The following is a 24,722-nucleotide window of genomic DNA, read 5'->3' on the forward strand; positions in this document are numbered from 1 at the left end:
ACTTGTATCACAAAAAAATCTAAACCTCCCCTGGTAACACTTAAGCCCATTTCTTCTTATCCAGTTGGTTGTTATCCGGAAGAAGAGACTGATCCCCACCTCACTACAGTCTCCTTTCAAATAGTTGTAGAGAGTGATAAAGTCACCCCTGGGCCTCCTTTTCTCCAGGCTAAACAACCCCAGCTTCCTCAGACATGCTCTGGTCATTCTGTGTTCCTGTACTGTCATCAAATGCCAACTTTGGAAAAGATCTTTAGATTGCAAACAATTTTAGATTGGATATTAGGAAAAATTTCTACACAGAAAGGGTTGTCAAGCATTGGAACAGGCCGCCTAGGGAAGTGATCAAGTCGTCATTCCGGGAGAAATTTAAAAGACATGTGGATGTGGCACTTGGTGGACTTGGTAGTGTTGAGTTAATGGTTGGACTCAATGATTTTACAGGTCTATTCCAACCTAAAAATTCTATAATTATGACCAATTCCAACACAGAAATCTGGAGAAATGTATGACTGCAAGAAAATACTTTCCCATAAAAAATGGTAAAATGCACAGCTTTAGCTACTACAAAAGCAAAAAATAAAGGTACTAAAATTACTAAAAGCCTCTTTGATCAGTAGCAAGGGTTAATGCATTTTTTAGTGAAAAACTGAGGCTGATGATACCAGAAACTGATCAGGAGGTTTTTTCCCCGGTACAACAAGAACTTCAGACTGCTGAGGCAGCTTTGTTTACATGTTCAGTTCAGTCAGCTGATGGCCATTGTCCCATGTGAAGTGAGACACAGATGATTTCTTCCCAGAAAGGGAGTTTGTCCAGCCTTAAGCAGAGTTCCCCTGAGAGAACACTGGTAATGGCAGACAGCATTTACCTAAACATACCTGGTTGCCAAAACAAGATTGTCTCGTTTTCCTTTGCTGCCTTGGCTAAAAGCCAAGTTCATTCTTAAAATCCCTTTTTTTTTTTCTTTTTTTTTAACTCTTCTTCTTTTTTTCCTTTCCATTTTTTTCTTTTTTTTTTTTTTTAAGTTCTAGTGAGCAGTGATTAACAATTCCTGTATTCATGTTGCATTGATGGCAGTGTGATAACTGTGAGCACACCAGTTCTGTCAGTCTGGACATGCAGGTACATATGCTGTGTTCACACCCTGTCATCTGACAGGCCTTCAGGTAGCAGAGATGTTTATCTCCTCAATGAGATTTAATAACTGTGGCACTAAAGCTGTGAGATACCAAGCACTTCCTGCCCACGCACTTCTTTGTCAGATGAAGCCCTAAATCTCCCTGAATGTGTTTTTCTTTGCTAGGAGAATGTTTAGGGTATATTTTAAACCTTTTCTCCTTCGTAGTTGCACAATTCAACTCAGTTGTTTAAATTGCAAAGCTGTTTCTCAGAGACCAAGAATAATAATGTAAAAAGTATAAGGTTAATTTAAGATCTGGTAATGTTCCACCAGTTTCAAACAACTTTTCAGTGTTTCAGATAGGCTCATTTTCAGACACAGTCAGTTATGGCTGGGACATTTGGAGAAGTCAGTTCAGTTTGCAAGTGGTCTCTTCAGCCTTCACTTATCATACTTTTCCTTGGCTTTTTATTCTTATTTTCACTTCTTTTACACCTCTGTTCCTCCTAGCTCTTTCTTCTCTTCTTATATGGTTTTCTCCTCTCCTCTTTTCTTATAAATGTTGTTGGCTGCAGCCACAGCACAAGCAGATCCAAACATTTTCTACCTCAGCCCTGCAGGAATGTGTAGTCTAAGGCCCAAGAGCTGAGTAGGGAGAACGTGAAGGACCGTAGCATCACAGTAGAGCCACCTTTTAGTTATTATCCCAGCCCTGGTGGCTTTGGATTCCTCTAACCACAGGCCTGATCTTCAGAGCCTTTGAAGTCTATTTACAACATGTTTAATAATTTCCACCAGCTGGCCCTAATTGAGACTGTCACTCAAAATTTATGTAACAATTTCATGTATCAAATAACATGGTAAAAAACTCCATCCTAACCAACTTTATTGTTTTTAGACTGATAAATTTTTGTTTTTAATTAACAGGCATTTGTTGTCAGCAGCTTTCCTCTGGAGATTCTCAAAACCCTCCTGGGAATGAGTGTTCAAACCTCCTTTCTCCCCAGCAGACTTGTGCTGAACCACAGTGTTTGAAGGTCACTTTTCACTTCTAGGATTAACAACCTGGAAACAAAGGAGTGCAATTAATGTCCCACATGGTTTAAAAAATAATTGTGAATGGCTTCGAAACCTGACATTTCAACTGGGATGTAGTTGATTGAATAACAACAAAAATGCAACAATCACATGAGGATGTTGCAGTCATATGATTTTTTTGCATAGTCAGTCACAGCTTTGTCTTTGATTTATGCTCTCTTCCCTTTCTACCAGATAATGACGGCTTAGTTTAAACAAGCCTGGTATCCCTAAGGCTATTGCCTTCACCCTTCTCCTTGGTTTGCAGTAAGAAGGAGGGTTAGCTCCAGCCAGGAGGGTGCTGAAGCATGGAGTCTACACATGCAAGATGCACAAGACTGGACATCAGAGCCTGTGTTACTGAGAGAAATGCTGGCTGTGGTGCTCAGGGTAGTGATAGTAACTTACACAGCTAATAGAAAACACTAGAAAAATGGAAGAAACTAAGAACAAACCAAAAAATAAAAAATAATAAGTAGTCAGAGTTCTAAAACTTCCTTCCATTGGGCAATCTTTTAATTCTGTTGACAGTGCCTTGGACTTATGGATTTCCACCTTCCCTCCCCAAAATAAAAATGGTTTAGTGTTGCTCAGCTTGGTGGTTTCTGGCTAGGCAGCGTCTCACTTACAAGTGCTGTACTTTGGGATCACTGAAACTACTACTGAATTCTCTCTTGAGGACTGTATTTGCTTCTGTGCCATGTCATCTCAGCAAAGCTTGTTCTTTGCTGCAAACAGCAGCAAGAAACTTCACAAGGCTGCCAGGGCTGCAACAAAATTCAGCTGCTGCGCTGCCTGCAGAACAACACCTGGGCTGGTGAAGCCCATTGAATCTGAACCATTAGGTGCAGAGTTTGCTAATCTGCATGTATTATGCTGTTCCTCTTGAGCCATTGGTTATACCTCATTACTAGGTTGGGTAGCAAAATCTATTTTTTCTTTATCTCTAAACTCCACAAAGTTTATACAATCAAGTACTTGTCTGTGTGGGGTCATGGCAACTTGCAAGCCAGATATTGACTGGCCATCACCACACCAGGGTTATGATCGCACCTCTAACCATAGCTGCATGGGACATGCATGTACCCACTAAATGTTTAAATAACGTTTTCCTTGACAATCAAGTCTGATCAGGAGCCAAGTCAAGGCATGTGTTTGAATTGGCTGTTCTCCACTTAGTTTGCAGTTGTTGCCCAGCATATGGGGAGAGCCATGTGGTTAAGAAGCAATGGGTTCATCAAATGCAGTGAGCTGTTGCAGTAACACTTGCAAATCAGGCTGGGGCAAGAATTAATTTGGATTTCTGGAAATAAATGTTCTTAATTTAAAAACAAATTAAGTACAAAAATTGATCATAGTGCAAAACTAGTATAAAAATGCCTGTGAGGTAAATGGTGTGGCTCTAAACAGGTCTCTCAGAATTCCCAGGGAATGCTGAAAGCAAAGGGAGTGAGTCATAAGCACATGAGCTGAAAGAAGCTGAAGACAAAATCATGCATCTCTACTTAATTCCATCACATGATGAGTCCCGGGGCCCTTCATTTAATCGGAGAGCAGAGCAGTGGAGAAACTTCATTCTCACTTTGCAGTGGAGACCAGAGGAGTTACCGTACGCAGGCACCGGCCACGCTGCTCCTCTGTGTGCGCTGAGCTGAGCCAGGGTCTCCTCTACCATGAGCGGTGCTCGCCACCACCTCGGATTCCTGCTCCTGGCCAAAGCGGTGCTGTGTGCTGCTGCCACACGTGAGTACTTCCTTCACCCTGTCATCTTTCCCTCCCTGCCTCTGTGGGCTCGACCACCAAAGTCAGTGCAGTAGCAACGGCTGCTCCTTGCACATGTGGTGGCTGCTGGAGCTGTGCCTGGGCACTAGTAGGTGAGAGCTAGCTCCACCTCAGGGTTGCCTGGCTCGGGGTAGAAATGGTGCCTGAGCTGGAGAAATATACTGAGTGAGAACTGTTCAGTTATCTATTCCCTGTGCTCTACAGGTACACAGAGCTGACTGGAGCTAAGCCTTGGCTCTTGTCAACAAATTTCTAACAATATTTCCCGTGCTCAAGCATGGCTGAAAAGGCAGATGCAGGGTGGATTTCTCACAGTTTGCTCAGCTCAGCTGTATCTGGGAGAGGCCAGGTCAGAGACAGTGCTCCCCACTGGGATACTGTGGATCCACTGTGGATCCCCAACCTCAACCTCAGGTAGTCCAGTCAGGGAACTAGATTTGCAAGCCATCATAGGCAGGGACTGGGCTGATCTGCTTCTTTCTGGCCTCTCAATTTTACTCCAGTATTGAGATGACTCCCTGAGCTCAGGGCGGGGAATGTAGAAATGGGATTTTCAGCTCAAATTCCAGAATCTACAGTATGGAAATTGAAGACCTTAAAAGCTGAGCATCCATCTAGCCTTGTACCTGCCTCCAATGAGAAATAGCAGTGGATGTAAAACTGGGCAAGTCAGGCCACTTTGCCAGCTACTGGTAATTTACAGGAGCAGAACCACCTCAGTCAGATGAAGAGTCATTGTATGTAACAGGTTTTACTAGACTTTCTTCCATTCGTTCATGCACTTGCATTTTGATTGCAACCCGTGTAAATTTTTGGGACACACTACAACCTGCCTGCAAGAAATTTCACACCTTAACTGTGCCTAATGTGAAGAAATATCTTTCATGCGTTTAGAACCTGCTGGTTTCATTTGATTCTCCTTAACTTTTTACTCTTAGCTTCTTCCTCTGTACTGTTCATGATTCTGTTTTTATATTCTCCTCTGTCACCTCTTCTCCAGGTTTCAAGACATAGTCTATTTAACTGTTTCTCAGTTGGAAAAAATTCTATCCCTTTGTAGCATCCTCACCACCTTTCTCTGTGTTTTTTTCAGTTCTCTTATACTCTGCTTGAGTCACAGAGAACAGAGCAGCATGCAGTACTCAAGACACGGAAGTATACAATGCTATAATGCTCATATTTGTTCTTTATCTAGCCTTTTCCTAGTTTTTCAACGACCAATGAGCACTGCATTCAAAACTGTAAAGCTACAAGATCTCATCCCTGAGTTTAGAGCTAGTTTAGAGCCCCTCAGTCTCAAAGTAAGGTTACATTTAACTATACTGACTTTCATACAGTTTGATTCTTGAGTCACTGAGTCTCACACAGTCCTCCCCTCTATTACTTTAATGCACTGTCTTCAGCAGATTAAAGAACTTAATTGTTTACCTGTTTTCCAGATTATGAATATTTTAAATTATTTTAACAATTTAGAAAACTGGGCACTTATTCGTAACTTTTGTTTCATATATCCTAATCCATCATTTATCCATCTGAAATCCTTTATTCTTATCCCACAGTAACTTAATTGCTTTATGTGCCTTCAGCAAGGGACCTCATCAAATGCTCTCTGGAACTCAAGCAGACAGTAGCAGGCAGGTCAGCCTTGTGCCCATGCTCTCTGTTTCTCTCAGCAAAACTCAGAATATGTTTGTGGGAAATGCACTCCTTTTACGGCCTATCATATTAATGCATTGTCTGCTAATTCTGTTTTTCACTGCTGCTTCTACCAGTCTCTCCAATTTGAGCCTCAAACATTTTGTAATCCTCTAAATCTTCTCTGGAAGTGTTTTTAAAAACTGTCATCACATTTGCCAATTTTTTTTTCTCAGTCACTGAAGCACTGTTAAGCAAGATGTTGCATGCTACGGTTAATAGCTCATTTATTTCACTCTTGAATAACTTCCATACTTGGGCCACCCTATCTAAACAAATCTGTAATTTTGTTGATTTTTTCTGTAATTGGGTTTTTTGTGCCACACTTCATTTTGAGGGAGGTTCTCTGTCATTGCAAAGAAAAATTCCAGCACAGAAACCTCCTATGTCCTTTGTGGAAATGTAAACCAATGTATTTGACTATCCTTTTATCTTCCCTGAATGCTTCTTTTGTGCCTACATCATCTTTTGGCCCTAGATTTCCTGGCAAGCTTTCCAACTTCCCTTATATTTGAAAAAAAAGAGAAAATTCGTAGTTTTTATGTTTTTGCAAGTTGTTCCTCAAATTCTTTTTGGTCTTGCTTTATTATGTTTCTATACATAACTTTAGAAAGTTTACATTACTGTCTGATGCCAAACATCAGCCTTTATACTTCTAATACACTTTTATCCTCTATATCTGAGTCATCTTTTTACTGCTGCTGTCCTAACACTGGCTTTTGTTCTCTCTTTCATGGCTAATACACTATCACAGGAAATACTGAACTTGTCATCTTTGCTACATTTTTCACCAAAATGAAAACCAGAATGAGAAATAAGAAAGTCAATTGGAGTATAAGATCTTTTCTCCTATGACCACCTCACCAAAATTATTACAGTAATCAGCTCCTTGGAGTGTAACATTATTCTGTCCATTTCAAACTGAATTGCTCTATTATGACCAACATCTGTTCTAGAGTGGTTTTCATTGTTAAAGAAGAAATACATTAAAGTTTCTTTTGCCTTCAAATTCAGCAACTGAAAATCTTAAGTTCCATGTGTTAGAGAAACCAGTGCAGAAGGCTTTCCTCTTTGTCTTGTTCTGAAGCTTGTAAAATGTTTTATATTTGATTGAACTAAACAAAGCACATCAGGGAGGCAAGAAATGCCTAAGGAGCTTGTGATTTAGAAGCAGTGACCACAGTTATTACCAAAGCTGGCCCAGAAAATGAATTCTGAATTCAAGGATTGTTACTGAAAATTCAAAATTAAAAGCATTTATAAAATTAAAAGTGATCCAGATCTTCTTGATGAATTGAGCATTTGGGAAAAAAACAATGATTGAAAAGTTTTGATCTGAGAAAATCAAAATATTTTTACTCATTAAATAATTTTTAGATAAAATCAAAGAGACTGGGAAAAAGAAACTATGAAAAATATGTAGCCATTTAATTCAAATAAGATGACACATTAATTTAATGACCTAAAATGCAATTGAACTTGATAAGCCTTTCTGAAGTGCTTTTATAGTTGCTAATCTGGTTTTTTCCTGAGTAAAGTTTCTGAAGGACAACATTATCAAACTCTTCTTCTGACCAAGACTGAAAACAATACATCATGTGATACAGGTCACTAAGTAAATAACAGTCATGATGTTATGCTTAGCTCACATCAAAATATATTAAATCTGCAGGAAAGACTTGATTCAAGTGATTTAAGTGAGACTGCAGGGAGTTCCTGTAGGGCAAAAGACAGCGGGAGGTTATGTTTCTAAGTGCAAAATCTGTTCTTTTCCTCAAACCTTTCAGTCCTCAAGACTGGGGAGAGTGCTACCATCATCAGCTCAGAGCTGAGATGGCACTGGCCGAGGGATGTCCTTCCTGCCCAGCAGAAATCTCACTGGGTAATAAAACATAATGAGAAAGCAGCTCCTGCCTCTTCTTCAGCACTGTTTTTTTGGTTCTCCCTTGCAATAAAATTAGGAGTCACACACCTCTGAAGACTGTGCTTAAACTGGCTGCACCTGCTCTGGGCCTTTTCCAAAGCTCAGAGAAATTCCAACACAGCCAGTTAGGTTACAGCACACAGGGCCATTCTTGCCCTTCTTACAGGTCTCTGCATTTCCCTTGAAGTCATCAAGAACTTTGTTGTACTGGATCTAAATCTCAGAAGCATTCTGCATCAGCTACCTTTACAAGAAAGCCACGGGAAACAGAAATCCTAACTTCCTTGATGTTGTGACAGAATGGCACACCCAGCAGTCACCTTTCCTGCTTAACACGACAGAGTTCTTTAAAGCCTCCAGGCTCTAATGGAACTCTGCCCATGAACCTACATACGCACATATTTTTATGGCATCCTACAGTGGCTGACGTGTTCCTAGAGGTTACTCGGATATTTACTTTGCTTTTCACTATGTGTTCTTTGCAACAGAAAGAGGAATCCCAGAAGCATGGGAAAAGTTTGAGCCCATCATTTGTAGTAATATGAGAAGAAAGAGGTTATTGATGTTATTTAATATCTGAGCCATTTTTAAGTAAAGGCATGAAGCTAATATGTTATTGTTGTTATATTACAAACACATTGAATTTACTATTCAGCTCTAAATTTCCTTTTCTGGAAATACCAGTTTCTGTTATAATTGGTTCCACCCCTCCCACCCAAACCACTAGCCAACTCACCAGAGGAGCTTCACTGAGCCAAAATTAATTCCTGGCATAACTTACACTAGAGCACAACTCAGACACAGAGTGAATTTATCCCATTAGCCTTTTTACTCATACGTTTGTTACCAAGCAGGTTGTCAGAAATCAAGCAACCTCTATATAGCCAGCCTGACTGTTGCAGGGTTGTGTCAATTAATATAAACAATTACTCTGATATGGTCAAAAGGTTGCAAAACTTTTTATTTTTTCTCTGGAAAGCTTGTAATACTGCAAGTAGGAAAAAAATATCAGTCTGACAGTGGTGGAATTGTCTTTATGTTGATCATAGTTGATGTGTTTATAGCTAAGATGATAAAATGAACTAACTTTCTACTGGTGAAAAGTTTTCTATCAGTACAAGAACATAATTATAATCAGAAGGCCGTTCAGCACAAGAGCAATAACTTTATAGAGTGTTAGGGAAAATGGCATTACATTACATGTTTGGTTTTCTCTCTAGGGTTTCAAGATGTGCTGAGCTATGGAAGTACTTCTGCCACATCCTACAAGAAGCTACAAGGCTGGTCTAGTGATCAAAATATATGGAACGAAAAGCTTTATCCTTTCTGGGAACAAGGAGATCCCAGATGGAAGGACTGCTGGAAAGGTGATTGCACATATGCATTTCAAAGATACTTAAAAAAATGGCCAGGAAATCCACCTCATTGCATGGTGCAAGTGCTTCAGTACATTTTCATAGGGGTAATATCCACTGCTGCAGAGAACAGCAAATTAGAGATGATTGGCTTTGATACCATTCCCAGTAGGTTGTCTGAGGAAGCAGAACAGTGAGCTATTACATAAAATGCTTTCCCGTGACTACTAGTCTCAGATATTAATACTTATTAAGAAGGGCTCTAGGACAGTCCATTGTTTGAAACATGCCCTAGAGGACAGCTAGCTTCAACTGCTACCTCAGTAGGGCACATGGGCTTCAGTTTGACAGCTTTGGCAAAGATCCTGTTTATTATCACCTGGCCTGAGCTGCATCCCTGGGGAGAAACACAAATTTTCTCCTTTGGAATATATTGACTCCTGTGTGTAGAAAACTATTCTTAGCTCTATGAAGGAAATTTATGGCAGACCAATAAGTGATATGGGGGGATATGATGAGTCCCTCTGATTGTTTTAAGTTGGGGTTTCATAAAAGTGCAAGTGACTCAGAAGCAAGAAACCCCTTAGAAGCAGAGTAATCAATGAAGCATTTGTCATGTAAATAGTGCACAGTTGATGGTAGCTTCTGCTCTGATGTATCTGACTATCTTACTGCAGTGAAGACCCATTTTCTTTTCTACAGGTGGAAGGGTGACAGCCAAATTGGATACTGATAGCCCAGCACTGGTAGGATCCAATGTGACCTTTGTTGTCACTCTCCAGTTTCCTAAGTGCCAGAAGGAAGATAATGATGGCAACATAGTATACAAGAGAAACTGTACCCAGGGTAGGTAATGGCAATTTCCCTGCGCTATACACATATCTGCCTGGTGCTGGTGTGAACATATCATGAAGCTTTGAAAGCATCACAGGTGCACCCTATGAACAACAGCCAAGTTGCTTTTGACTCATAACAATACTTGTGCCTACCTAGCCTGTGCCACACATTTCTTTCCTGAGAAGATCACTGTGGTATTTTTCATGTTCTGCCCCACTATCTATAATGACCAGGTAATTTAAGACTGACCATCACCATAAAATTGCCTTCCCCAAACAGTTACATTAATTTGGCTTCCTAACAGAACTACTACTGCTTTTCAGCTCAGGCACAACATTGCACAGTCACACTGTTTTCTTCCAAACTTACAAAGCTGTAAATTTATAATACTGGGATTTTTTTTTTTCAGTTAGGAATTGTAGAATTCAATAACCATATCTGCATCCTGAAAAATCCTCAAGAAAGATTAAATCTGATACTCCCACATTTTAAGAATTAAAAAACAAGCAAAAAGATTCAAAAGTCAAGCAACATTTTCCTCAAAGAATGACCTTCTTTCATCTTATTTACTGTTACATGGAGCAAAAAAACCTATCGTAATTTCAGTGTTTGAAGCTGCTGGATCCAGAATTAAACACGCTGTTGTACCTTTCATGCTCTGAATCCATAAAAGTTCAACAAATTTCTAAATGATTAAAGTAATTTTCATTTCAAGGAATATCAGCAATTTTTTTATCAACCTAAGTTCTAGTTTTTAACTGTCTATTGTTTTGTTAAGAGTTGATATCCATTCTCTACTTAATGTCTACTTTGCTGTTTTGGGGAGGAAACTCTCTGTCTATTATTCAGAAAAGAACTGAAATTCATGTTTAAGTTATTAAACAATATCATAGAAAACTTTTCTGACAAAACAGTCACTTCCTTACAGTGCTTTCACAGCCAGTGTTTCTACTTAAAATTTTAGATCCTGCTTGCCAAATATTCAGGTAGCCCCATTAACTTCAGTGAAACAGTAGCCCCCTGCATACTCGACAGCAAGATTTTGGGCAAGTAATTTAAATTGTGTCTGGCCCGTGAAACAATCAAATTTTTTTAAACTTCTAGATAAAACAACATGAAGATGAAACAATTCAATGTTTATATTAAAACCAAAACAAAGCACAGTCTCAGAAAAAAAATGGATGTCAGTCTAAAAATACTCCACCTTGTTGTTCTGGTGCGATAACTCCTATAACCGGGGGTGCCTGCCTCCTGTTACCTGACTTTCTGCACATTTCTCAGTTGACCAGAACTCATCTTATTTCTACCCTTAGATCCTCCAGCTGCTGAGGATCAGCAAGTCTATGTCTACAACTGGACTGAATGGATTGACAACTGTGACTGGGAAAACTGCACAAGCAATTACAGTCATAATGTATTCCCAGATGGGAGACCTTTCCCTCACTACCCTGGCTGGAGGAGAAGGAACTTTGTCTACGTGTTTCACACATTTGGTTAGTACGACAACAGTGCCTTGGTTTGGGTGATGCTGCAAAGCTTATATTCACTTTGTACACTAACTCATTCATCAAGTATGTTTCAATTAAAGTCCTTTCAAAAGGATTCCATCCTCTTGAGTGGAGATACTGAATTAATTTGCCACTTTCCAGAGAGGCCATCAGATCTTTGGTCTGAAAAGCATGGATTACCAGAAGATTCTCTTTAAATCTATATTCACAGTACTATCACTGAAGAATATTAATTTCCTTTCAGTAGTACTCAAAATCCTTTTCTAGGAAAATGGAAGGTCTGAGCAAGTCAGTCAGATGATTTTTTGACTGTTCACTGACACTTCAGACTCTTAAATTGAAGAGAACATAGCGCTGTATATCATCAGTTTAACGGTGCAGCACTTCTTGCCTCTGGGGAGGTGAGAACTGCCACTGACTGTGTGACACTGGTCTGGTCACAGATGCTGATTTTCAGTGTTTCCTGCTCCTGAGTATGTAATGGTTGGACTATTCCTGCCATTGGCTACATACTAAATCTTGGGTAAATCAGTATTATTGTCAATATTGTCAGAGTATAAGTAATAACGATGTTCCAAATTTTATGTAGAGGTGATAGTATTTATCTACCTGAATCAGGTCTGTTAAAAAGACAAATAAACAAATAAACAAATATACACAAATGGTTCTAGGGTGTGAAAAAAAAGGTATTATATCTTCTGGCTACACTGAAAGCAAACAAAAGATCTCTTAAAATGCCTGACACCATCCACTACATAATCTTAATGACTTACTGTAGCAATTGCTTTGGAAAGATGTAGATGCTTTGGCAAATTTTTCTTGGATTAGTGAATCTGGGACCTCCTTCTGACAACTTTGAAAAAAGACAGAAATAATGGGAGTAAACACATTGTAAAAGTATTCAGTCTTCCAAAAACACCTGCCAGATTACTGGAAGAGAATGCTAAACTATTTGTTTTGATTTAGACAATCCAAGATTCTCAGAGATATTGCCTCTCATAAAACAACTTGTGTCTAGGCTGAAGGGGAAAACATAAGGTTCATGTTCTCTTTCAGGTCAGTATTACCAAACAACAGGACGATCTTCAGCAAAGTTTTCGGTCAACACAGCAAATATCACTCTTGGCAAACACGCGATGGCAGTGTCCATTTACAGGAGAGGGCACTCGGGATACGTTCCAATTGCGAGAGCAAAAGCCATTTACTCTGTAACAGGTGAGTGTGCTGGAATAAGCTGTAATAAAATACTGGGGGTATTTGTTGTTAGATGTCAAAAGAATTCAGCACAAGCATCATCTGACATGAAAAGAGGACATTGGCCCAAGAAAGAATTTTAATATGAAAAGGGAGTCTCTGGTAAACTGTCTTGAGTAGAGCAAGTGACTTTTGTGTCTAGCTCAGTAGTGACACCTCTACTTTGTAATGAAAAATTACTTATTAAAGGAAATGCAATCTTCCACAGATGTCTCTGATTCCCCATTTGTTCCCATACTTTTCTGGGTAGCTGTTTCCTACTGACATTCAGTCATCAGATCATAAATTGAATTAAAGTAGAAGCCCATGTTAAAGATACTAATGTCTCATATTCTGATTGTTGCTGTTCAGGGACTTTGGAGCAATTTGTTGTTTGCAGCCAGGCATCTATGCTTTATTTATTTACTCCTTTTTTTTTCCCCTCCAGACAAAATTCCAATATTTGTGAGTATGTTCCAAAAACATGACCGCAACATCTCAGACTCCATTTTTATCAAAGACTCACCAATTACATTTGATGTGAATATCCATGATCCCAGCTACTATCTTAACAACTCTGCCATTTCCTACAAGTGGAACTTCGGAGATGGAAGTGGCTTATTTGTAGCCAGCAGTTCTACTACATCTCACACTTACACTCTGCAAGGAAACTTCACTCTGAATTTAACTGTCCAAGCCATTATTCCTGTGCCCTGTGGGCCAGTAACACCCACGGCACCACCCCCCACCCCAGCAGGTAAGAATTTAGCAAACAACAGTGGCATTTGTAGCTACACTAAAACTCTAACTTCTGATATTTTAAGTTCATATCTTTAGAAGGTTTACTGTCATCATCAAAGAGCTGCAAGGCTCTGCAAACCCTCCATAACTTGGTTTAGAGACAGAATCAATAGCATAAACTGTTCTGTGACTCTGTGGTAGGGATCAGTTACACATTTAACACATTACGCATCCAGTTCTACCACCACAGTGACAGCATACAGGTGTCTCCAGGTGGACATACAGTACATGTAAATTTGATTGTATAACCCCTACCACACCAGGTCAGGAGATTTTAGCCTTGCATACTCAGGGTCATCTTCTGAAGGAAGATGTAAATTTAAAGTGAGAAAGAGGTACTTCAGAACACCTTTGCAAGTTCCTTTCTGGATTGCATTAAATTCTACCCAAAATTAAACAAGATTGGATCGAACTAGAACAACTTAGTCATATTCAAAAATACGGGATTTCCACATGGCTTTAACCCAAAACAGCTTTTCCACTTTAAATTTATTGACTATCATATTTCAGAACAACTTTCATCATGTTCAGCATTGGTTTATGATCTCAGAGGGTTTTAAGGTTTGCAGAAGGCCTGCAGTTTCAGCTATAATACTACTACTCTGAGATTGTAAATATGGCTATATTTTTCAAATTTCATATTTTTAATATGTGTTTTTACCAAAATGTTGAGTGAGAATCAAAAATGAAAGGAAAGATATAATTTTCACCACTTCCCCTCTTCATTTTTCCACTAGCTGCAAGGTAGAGCAGTTGGAAAATACCAGCTTTTAAAGAAAGCATTTTAAATCTTTTATTGGCCTTTGGATTTCTCATATAGTTGATTTGGGGATTTCAAAGAAGTGTTTAATTATATTACACGTTGTAGTCTCCCTTTTATTTCACAGAGATGGGTGACTAGCAAGGTGGCTTTTAGAGTGAGGCTACCCAGGCCACTCCAGGGTTCTACAGCTGAGCACGTGTGTTTTCTTTAGGGATTATTGCCATGATCCCATACAGATACAAACATGACTGCTCAGCTGCAAACCAAAGTCATTAATGACCTATGGAATGAAGGCAGCTGGAACATATGGCCATGTTCAGAATACCCCTAAGTAGAACTTGTTCCAAAGTTGTCTATCTAATCCTTTTTCCTCAAACAGTAACGACCGGAGCATCTTCTAATTCAGACTCTTCTGCCATTGTTGAGTCAATGGAGGATAATCCTGATGGAGGTTGCCATATTTACAGAAATGGATACTATAGAAGTGGTATCTCTGTCGTAGGTAAGGACATGGTCAACACCTGAACAAAGGAATGGCGCTAACAATGTACAAAAAAGTATGGTAGCAATAGTATTTATTTAGATGATATTTTGTAAATACATGAGACCCACAATAAGATCCTTCTTACAGACATAGTCAAGAGTTTTAAAGATTAACGTAGAGACATCCAACTGGCTGACTTTAGTTTCTTCATGCACTCTGCCAGGACCTAGTGGTAGAGGTTATGGTCCCTTGGTTTCAAACACAGGAGGCTGGGCTTTGTTCTGGATGCCTGCTGATGGCTGACCCCATGCTACATGTGGTGTTTCCAGGCACTTGGGCTGGAAAATGGCTGTTAGGGATGTGCACAGTATCATTTCTCTATATATCATCAGCTTCTGAACCTGCCACACCAGGAGCATATTGGCTGGGGAGGGGGTTTAAATAAGGTTGAACTGACCTTTGAATGCAGAGAAGTCACATGTAGTGGAAAGTGATTTAGTAAAGTAAGAAAGTAAATAATAAAAATGGGGAAAATAAGCAGAGCAGAAAGGAGCAGCCTCACAGGGAAAGCATTGGAAAAGTTTCTCAACTTTCAAACCACTCAAGAGGAGTGCTAAGAGGGAGAAGAGGTTGTGGAAAACAAGACCTGAACTGAGCATCTGCCAAACACTTGAGGTTCAGTACGCACAAACTTCAGAGCTTGTCATGTGTCCTACCGTTGACATGTGTTTCCTCTTCCAGAGGGAATCCTTGAGGTAAATATTATTCAGATGACGAGCATCCAGATGACAGAAAGTCAAGCTGAAAACTCACTGGTTGACTTTGTTGTTACCTGCCAAGGGAGGTAAGTGTGTGAATGAAGTGGTCAGTGTTCTCTCTTTAAAAATAACTAGGTGCTGGAATGCTGTCTGCACTTAGATGCAGCTGTATGAACAAAATTTGGAAACTGCAGTGTTTCTATTTCTTGACTGGAACTAAAGATAATGCAAGCCTCATTTGTAAACTGTGGCAACAGAGGTTACTGCCAGGCACTTAGGATTTAGAGCAAACATTGAGTCTCAGTAAAAATAACAGAACTGGAATTGTTGGAAGAAACAATTCTGTATTTTCCTGGTAAGAAAAGATTTTAGCACCTACGTAAAATGGGAATCAGTTTACTGAAACTGTAAAGAAATCTTTCCTTTTTGGACATGATTTTTTGACACTTAGAGTAAGTGGGCATGTCCAAGCAATTTCTTGGATAGGAAAACATTGCACTAATAGTCCTAGCTCCTATCAGACTATAGTTGAGAGGACTAAGTACAAGAATCACCCTGGTAATACAATTGGAAAACAATTATACTCTCTTAAGCTAGTGTTTTCTTTTTTGACACATGATACTACTTACAAGAATCTGCATTCCTTTCTTAATTATGTGTATTAAAGGTAATGGACTTTATAAGTTGATTTGATAAAGGTAATTTTGTGATCACCATAAAATGTTAAATGATAAGCAGGACAAACAGATAACTATATAGATTGTATATATGCATTCTATATAAAATCCAAATGTACATATATAAATGTATAGGTATGTAAAAAGTATATACAGTATTAATAAAACACTCTTAAATCACCATACTGCCACTGATGTCAACAGGCACCAGCATAAAACTGGTGTACCAGTGAACCGGTCTAACAGGACTCCACAGATGCAATGTGTTCTCTCTTTCCATCCCAGTCTGCCCACAGATGTCTGCACAGTAGTTTCTGACCCCACTTGCCAGGTGTCCAAGAGTGTGGTATGTGACCCCGTCACCATCAGCGATGAATGTTTACTCACTATCAGGAGATCTTTTGAGGAACCTGGAACATACTGTATAAACATCACCTTGGGTGATGACTCAAGTCAAGCCCTTGCCAGCGCACTGATTTCTGTAAATGGAGGTGAGTCCACACAGAGCAGATGTGGGTTGTCTGTGAATAGCTTCTCCCTGTGGTCATTTCACTGCAGGGGAAAGAGCACAGGAATATATATGGGGGTTTTTTTATGCCTGGTGGTCTCAGCTGAGACTGCACCAGCTTGTGTGAGAGTCGATGCAAAGATAAAGAGACAATTATTTCCCTATGGGAATTTTAGGTGTTAGATCTCGGTTGATCTATGTTTATGATCCAATGAGTAAGGTAATTACGCAAACTTTTCAGTACTACAGAGTATGAACAGTTCTTAAGCCATAATGTATTTTTCTGCTGAAAACTCTGTCGGGCAGAAAAGCAGGTGGGGGACATACCGACACATGGAGAAATAGCAGAAACAGAGAGGAATTCAGCTCACTTGATACAGAATCAAAGTCTCCAGCAGAGTTGGCTCCCCTAGGCCCTCTTTGTATCCCATTAACCTTGACCAGGTTTCTATTTCTACATGAGGATAAGATGAAGCAGGTTCTGGAATGATCTGTGTGACATCCATTGACTACAGAGTCTGCCCAGGGTAACTACTTCAGAACAGGAGGTTTATCTTTGTTTGGAGGAGTATCACTGTACCTTGCTCATAGCTATCCAAGCAGTCTTTGACAGAACCAGGTGCTAAACTCAGCCTCAGTCAGAAGTCTAAATGATCATGCTGTCTCTCTGCTTCCACTCCATTGCCCTCCTGACTTCCCATTACAATGTCCTAGTGACTCTTCTGAACTCTTTAATTACTATCAGCCAAGAAACTGACCCTTTGTGGTATTTTTTCACAGTATTTTTGGCTGACTTTACTGAATCTAGGTATAAATTTATCTGTACTCCAACCAGTTCATTATGACTAAGGCCCAATGCCAGAGCTGTAAGTGCATTCTGGCTCTTAAAGATGAAAATAAGCATGCAGAAGGATTTTCCAAAAGTGTATTCACAAAGACCTCCAGCCCAACAAGGCTGGTCTGCCTAGGTCTCCTCCAGAGGGCAAAGCTGAGTTGTCCTTTGGGGCTTCCACTATAATCAAAGCAGATTAGCTTCATCTCCTGGGGTGAAAAAGCACCACCTCCTGCCAGTCACTGACCTCCAATGCTTAATGTATTAGAGCTACTTCAGTCCATACAGCAATGAAGTAAAAATGGGATTTTCTTTAGAAAGTCTATCTCAGTGTAAAACAGGCTAACTTTTAATCATTCTGTTTTCTGAACTCTAGGATCATCATACAGAACAACAGAAGGCGTCTTTATCTTCCTTGGCTTTTTGGCAGTTTTTGCCACCATTGGGGCATTTGTCCTTTACAAGTAAGTTGCTAGTTTCTGTGATTAAAAACAGTTCAAGGAACTGTCAAAACATAAAGTTTAAATCAACAAACCAAGTAACTTAAAGTAGCTGTAGCTACATTTTTGTTTCTTTATCATTGCAGTTCACAAACATTTTGGCAAATATTTAAGAAAATGAGATTATTGGCTTAGGCTACAAAACCATTGGAAAATATGCAGATGTTAAGGGTTTTCATAGAAAATTATGTTCTGTGCCCATAAGCTACTAATACTAGCAGGCCTGGGAACTGCATGTAAGCAGAAAGCAAACTCAAACTGCATGATGTGATTTATATATGCAGAGAAACTGAACAAACAGAAATTTAATTTAGCTCTAAAACTCTTACAAGAAGTGTTTGCAAGTGACTGACAGATTGAGAATTAATCACCAAAATTCTTCATTAAATAATTAACAAATAAACTCTTGGGGGAAAAGGTGGTGGGGATGCAAGACAGTAGTTCACAGAAGCACATGTTACTACAGTATTAGCTTAGTTGTTTCTCATGAGACTTTAAGACTGCACCAAGACTCCTGAGCCAAGTGTGTGCTCACCCTTCACAGTTAGTGGTGAGAAACACGCACCTCCACAGAGCAACAGCTCTCCACCAAGCAAGGGAACCTTCTCTTTAACCAGGCCCTAATCACCACTACTGACCAGCCATTAGATGGGATTGGACAGGGAAGGAGGAGAGAGAACGTATGATGAATAAATGATTAATGCTCTTATGCACTAGTCACATGCTAAATGTGGACTTTCATTTAAATGTCTTTTAGCAACTAACTGTGCACATTCCTTGCAGGAGATACAAGCAATACAAGCCTATTGAGAGAAGTGCAGGACAAACAGAGAAGCAGGAGGGACTCACTGCTTACTTCAGCAGTTTCAAAGCTGTTTTCTTCCCTAATAGCACTGAGAGAAATCCTCTGCTGAAGAGTAAACCAGGCATTGTGTAAACCTTTAGTCTAACACCGACTGTTAGATTAAGAACAGAACTCATATTCAATCGTACTTTAATGGGGCTTTCTTGTTACTAAAAAAAACAGGGAGTAAGGTGAAAGCACATATAGAGGGAATGATAACTTTTGGGGCTTGGTGCAATTAGAAACATTAAAGTAGTCCTTTGTAGAAAACAAGGAAGTAGTTTTAAGCACTTGCTGTTCTTGCTTGTGATCCAGGATAAACTCTTCTGAACAACTAACTGCCCCCCACTCCCACACACTTATCTGGGCTTTCTTACTTCTAAGTTAACAACCTGCAAAATTAATCATATCTATAATTTGGAAGGGGGGAAAAAAAAGGTAAATTTAAAAAAGACAAAAAAATAAAAAAAAAACCCAACAACCAAGCAACTCGTAAACAGTTTTTATTGCTGCTTACTGCCTTAGCAGGATTCATGTCTTTGCTCGAAAGAGAGACATGGGGGGCAGGCACGTGTTATGTCTGTGGAATGAAACGTGCCATGGCCTATTCCCAGGCATTGACACCGAATTGCTGCTGCTGTTACACTGTTCGGGAGGTCCTAGCACAGGCTTGCCCCCGGCAGTCTAGCTCCCCACCAAGCAAACCCTAGATTCTGGGAACCACCAGAAGGGACAGTTCCCCACTGGGAGTTTGGCAGCTGTCACCCTGTTTTGCAGGGTTCAATATCATGGGCGCAGCTCATTAAATTCCAGTTGGCCTCAGGGCCAGAAAACAGGGTTGGACACATTTAGTTTCCCACTGGACAGGGCTACCAGTGCATGAGTCTCACTATAAACTAAACCACAGACACCAGAGCAACAAGATGAGGCCTATCGGCTTGGCTCTCCCTGTCCAAACTTTTACTCTGAGCCCCATGTAAAATCCTGAGATGCAATTGCTGATGCTGTCTTTGTCTCCTTTGTTTCCATTGGTCTTGAGAGACTGGACTGGCACCACCACTCCCCAGAGGGCAGATGTGTGGATATATGCTCTACATACAGGGGTCAGCAGAAGGAGGGGTCTAGCAGGAAGGGGTAGCATTCAACTCCCTTTTCCCCTTCTCTTTTCATTTCTCTCTTTCCTGCTGTAAAGATAGAGCAATTTCTGCTTGCTCCTACATCCCTCTTTGACCACTTAATCAAATAAATGAAAACCCCAATATAAATAAAGCACTATGTTCCAGTTTCTGCTTTTGCGTGATGCAGCTTAGAAAATATAAACTTAAGCAAAACCTTGTTCACTCTAGCTGCAATTCTGTGTTAAAAAAAACTAACTCTGAGGCTTTTCCCAAGTGATTTGGCTTTGTAGCCACACATGGTCACCACAGCATTGTGGCATTTCACAGTGTGAGATCAGCAGCAAACTGCTGAAGGCTTGGTCACCGGATGATGACAAAAGGACAGTATCTTATCTGTAGCAGGGAAAAGGTTGCTAAAGAGCTTTACTGAGATGAGCAAGCAGATAAAAAATGCTTTATAGTTCGTGTTCCATAAAAGCCCTGCTGTTAATAGTAAAGGTTATAACCAAAATAGAGGCTGGCAATGACCTTACACAATCAATTTCTAAACACTGAATTCTTTGAAGATCTATATTTCAAGATAGTTACCTTGTTTACTGTGTCTTGAAACATCTCTGATATATGCTATTTTCAGGCAATATATAAGCATAAACACACTTTCCTACTGTTTTAGCAGATCCATCAAATGCTCATCAGCCTATTCTCTTCTTTTTTTTTTCCCAGGTTTTCCCATTATTTTAATTCTTTTGTGGCCATTTCAGTTATGTTATTAAAAGCAGTGTATTTGCTATTGCTCCATCTTCCTTATAGTTAACATCCTATTGTCTAACCAGAACTGGGCATCTAAGAATATTTTCTGACTTAAACAGAAAACACATTTTCTGCAAAAATTACTGCCTGAATGTTATGTCCTCTGTTATCAGTCAGGCAGGACTGTAATTTGTACTTTTTGCTCTAGCTTGAGGCAGGACAGGGGTTTATTGGAAAGCTTGAGATGACCTGAAATGAAGCATGAAAACATTAAATCTGTCACGTCTTAGGATCAGTGAAGGCTACCACTGACCTAGGCCATATGCAGAAAGCATCTTGTTTCTGCAAAACATTGCATGTTAGGAGCTCAGAGACATCTTAAGCTTTTGCATAGAAAACAGCTTTCGGGCATATGTTAAGAACTTTTTTATTCTTTAACTTAAGTATACAGAATATATTGCATTATCTCCCTTTAAGTATCATTCAGACTACTACAGTTTTATAGTATGATTTTGCATTTTCAGCTGTAACTTCTATTTCATACATCTTTACTTTTATACAATGGAATTTAACTGCTGCACTGACAAATAAACCATCTAATGATTTTAAAGAGTAGACTTTCTTTGTCTCAGAAAGAAATACTCTGAGATAAGCAACTTGATGAGTTGCCCAATTATTGATCAAAACAGTATCTACCTCCAGAAAACACAACTGGATTTGCTTTACCCTTAGTTCACACCTGGTACTACCATGGGTTATCTAGCTGATTTTGCAGTCTCCCTTCAAGTGTACTCAGAGCAATGGCACCAAAAATCTGAGAAGCAAGACTTTCTCAACAACCAGATGACAGCTACGGAACCCAATTTCAGAACAGATCAGGATACAAATGAACTTCATGTCCTTCAAAAGGCAAGAACAGCTGACAAACAACATATTTGTGAATGTCAGCAAATGTTACAAGACAGCTTTCAGGCACCCCCTTTGGAGAAATAACATCAAGAATGACATCAAACATAAATGTACATAATTTTTATAGAAAGAACATCTTTTCAAACATGTCATCAAGAGAAACTGAAATATCAGTTGGGTAACAAGTTTGTTAAAAATTACTTTAAAAACTGAACTATTATTTCAAACCATTTGTTTTGTTTCTCCCCCCTTTTCTTCTGGAACATTTTTATAGCACAAAGACACTCATCAGATGTGGCATTTTTTTCTTACCAAAAGTATTTTCAAGCTGAAACCAAGGCTAAGAACCACCAGTCCCTGAAGGAATCATAGAAGAATCAAACAAAAGTTTGCAAGAGACATCTAGCCACTGTGGCTCATTAGTACAACTGATCACCTCCAGTCTCATACAGCATAGCCAAATTTTCTTTAAAGATAAAGCTTTTATCACTACAAGTCTGTATATTCTCACAGAATCACAGACTTGTTAGGGTTGGAAGGGTCCTCTGGAGATTATCTAGTCCAATCCCACTGCCAAGGCAGGGTCACCTACAGCAGGTTGCACAGGAATGTGTCCAGAGGGTTTTGAATGTCTCCAGAGAGGGAGACTCCACAATCTCCCTGGGCAGCTGTTCCAGTGCTCTGCCATGCTCAACATAAAGACATTCTTCCTAATGTTGAGGTGAAACTTTATGTGTTGTAGTTTATGGCTACTGCTCCTCATCCTGTCGCTGGGCACCACTGAAAAGAGTCTGGCACCAACCATGATTACGTCCTTTAAACCATAATACCATTGTTTTACCATTATACTCAGTGAGAGAGGGAAAAACATTCTGAATGGCAATTCTTTCATTTTACCATACCTGTAAATGCCAGCATCTCCAGGGGAAGGAGGTGCACGGAAACAAGTTTCACCCACATTAAATACAAATGCTCAGACATGCCTACCTAGGTCATAGTTTTTTAGCCCTTGACAACATTCTCCATAGCAAACCAAACACAGTGAGACTACTACCCTGTGCCCATTAACACTGTGTGGGAATTACACAAATGTAAAACACACTTTCCCAAGAAAAATCAAGTTTCAAACCAGCTGCAGCTTTTTAGCCAAAGCCACTGACCTTAAAAGGGGGCACAAGGCCTGGGCTATGTGATTTCAGTTTATATGGCAGTGCCCACATTTTGTATCTGCCCTTTTACAGATGCCCAACAACCTAGCACAGCACAGAGCTGGTTAAAGTGCAGGAATGACTTTCCCTCTCAAATCTAGATACATCAAATCATCCTTGAGTTGCTTGGTCACTTGGTCACTTGGTTTGTTCAAGTGTACCCGTAACCAGCCACCCGTAACTGCTTCCCAACCTGTTACATAACAGGGAGACTGCCAGGGCACATCCCAAAAACACCTCCAGCTTGTCACCACTGCCCCCTCAGAAGTTCCTGTAGGCATCTACAGAGGAGACTGAGGGAGACCTCATTGCAATCTTCAACATCGTCATGAGGGGAAGCAGCAGGGCATGTACCAATCTCTTCATTCTCATGACCAGTGACAGGACTCAAGGAAATGGCATGAAGCTGAGTTGGAGGAGGTTTAGGTTGTGTATCAGGAGAAAGTTTTTCACTCAGAGGGTCGTTGAACACTGAAACAGGTTCCCCAGGGATGTGGTCACAGCACCAAGCCTGTCTGAGTTCAAGGAGTGCCTGGACAATGCTCTCAGGCACATGGTGTGATTCTTGGGGTGTCCCGCACAGGGCCATGAGTTGGACTCAATGATCCTGATGGGTTGCTTCCAACTCAGCATATTCTATGATCCTTTAAAATTTATGCTTGTTCAACCATCCCCTGGCCCATGTTCCCAAGCCGTGGTACCAAACAAACAGCTACCTTCAGGATGTATCCCTAAGGGAACCTGCATCTATTTTCTGTCTCCAGAATCCCGTAGGCCAGGTGCAGCTGAAAACCCAACAGATCAGCTGCACGTGGCAGGGAGGACAATGGAGATCAAAAGGCTGAAAAGCAACCAGCAGTGTGTGCTATAAAACAGATACCCAGACACAATTTCTTGTTGCATGATCCAGGGCTTCGAGGAGGTAGTGAGCCACAGGAACCTTGTCATGTGTCCAAATTCAGGGAGTAGAAAAAAGTGAGTGACGAAGATGTTGAGAGGTCTGAAAATTTCAAAATCCAAATATGGGTTTCATGCAGTGCAGGAAAACATAACACACACACAAGGAAACCTGAAAAAGAAAGGTCCCTTCCCCTTTTACCACCTTGAAGGTCAGACACTCCTCACAGAACACAGAAGAGGAGCACAAGGTGGGGACAGGGAAGGTGAGGATGAACCACTGTCAGCCCCAATGTTCCTTGTCTGCACACCCACACTCCCACCCTGGGACTCTGGCAGGGGGCCAGGAGTGCCCGGGGCTGGGTCTGGCGGGCACCAAACATGACTGGGCTGCATCACAAGCAGTGTGACCAACAGGCTGACGGAGGGGATTCTGCCCCTCTGCTCTGCTCTGGTGAGACCCCACCTGGAGTGCTGCATCCAGCTCTGGGGTCCTCAGCACAGGAAGGGCATCGATCTGTTGGAGTGAGTTCAGAGGAGGGCCACGAAGTTGATCAGAGAGATGGTGCACCTCTCCAATGAGGAAACGTTGAGAGAATCGGGATTGTTCAGCCAGGAAAAGAGAAGGCTTCAAGGTAACCTAATTGTGGCCTTCCAGTATCTGAAGGAAGCCTATAGGAAAAACGGGGCAAGACTATTTACAAAAGCATGTAGTGACAGGACAAGGGGGAATGGTTTCAAACTGAAAAAGAGTAGGTTTAGAAGAGATATTAGGAAAAAATTCTTTACTGTGACGGTGGTGAGGCACTGGAACAGGTTGCCCAGGGAAGTTGTGGATGCCCCACCCCTGAGGTGGGGCCAGGTTGGATGGGGCTCTGAGCAACCCGGTCTAGCTGGGCCTGCCCATGGCAGGGGGGTTGGAAGTAGATGATCTTCAAGGTCCCCTTCCAACCCAAACCACTGTATGATTCCATGACGGGCCGAGCGCCCGCTTCTCGGAGAGCTACCGCTCCGACGAGCGGAGCCGCAAGGCCCCAGGGCCGCCTCTCCGCTGGTGCCGGAGGACACCCGGGCGGCGGTTCGGGGACACCCCGGTTCGGGGACACCCCGGTTCGGGAACACCCCGGGGGCGGTTCGGG

At 40.7% G+C, this 24,722-nt stretch overlaps 2 protein-coding genes across 3 annotated transcripts in view; both read left to right on the top strand.

Moving 5' to 3' along the window:
- Nucleotides 1-2,978: 2,978 nt before the first annotated feature.
- On the top strand, nt 2,979-19,146 carry GPNMB (glycoprotein nmb). 2 transcript variants are annotated; one of them, XM_027639302.1, is made up of 12 exons: nt 2,979-3,045; nt 3,790-3,943; nt 8,822-8,968; nt 9,659-9,802; nt 11,107-11,286; nt 12,358-12,516; nt 12,983-13,291; nt 14,478-14,600; nt 15,324-15,426; nt 16,303-16,508; nt 17,734-17,821; nt 18,641-19,146. In XM_027639302.1, the coding sequence occupies exons 2-12, from the start codon at nt 3,874-3,876 to the stop codon at nt 18,792-18,794; spliced, it is 1,683 nt and encodes a 560-aa protein (XP_027495103.1). In that variant the 5' UTR covers nt 2,979-3,045; nt 3,790-3,873; the 3' UTR covers nt 18,795-19,146. The 2 variants fall into 2 exon arrangements, with proteins under 2 accessions (XP_027495103.1, XP_027495104.1); XM_027639303.1 differs by lacking the exon at nt 2,979-3,045 and adding an exon at nt 3,088-3,114.
- Nucleotides 19,147-24,555: 5,409 nt separating this feature from the next.
- The window catches only part of MALSU1 (mitochondrial assembly of ribosomal large subunit 1), a 7,135-nt gene continuing 6,968 nt past the window's right edge, over nt 24,556-24,722 (top strand). The window contains exon 1 of the mRNA XM_027639472.1: nt 24,556-24,715. Within this exon, the coding sequence (XP_027495273.1) occupies nt 24,556-24,715 (160 nt within the window). The remainder of the gene's footprint in view (nt 24,716-24,722) is intronic.

Source organism: Corapipo altera, unplaced genomic scaffold (assembly GCF_003945725.1).
Source record: "Corapipo altera isolate COAL_440 unplaced genomic scaffold, ASM394572v1 44, whole genome shotgun sequence".
Taxonomy (NCBI): Eukaryota; Metazoa; Chordata; class Aves; order Passeriformes; family Pipridae; genus Corapipo; species Corapipo altera.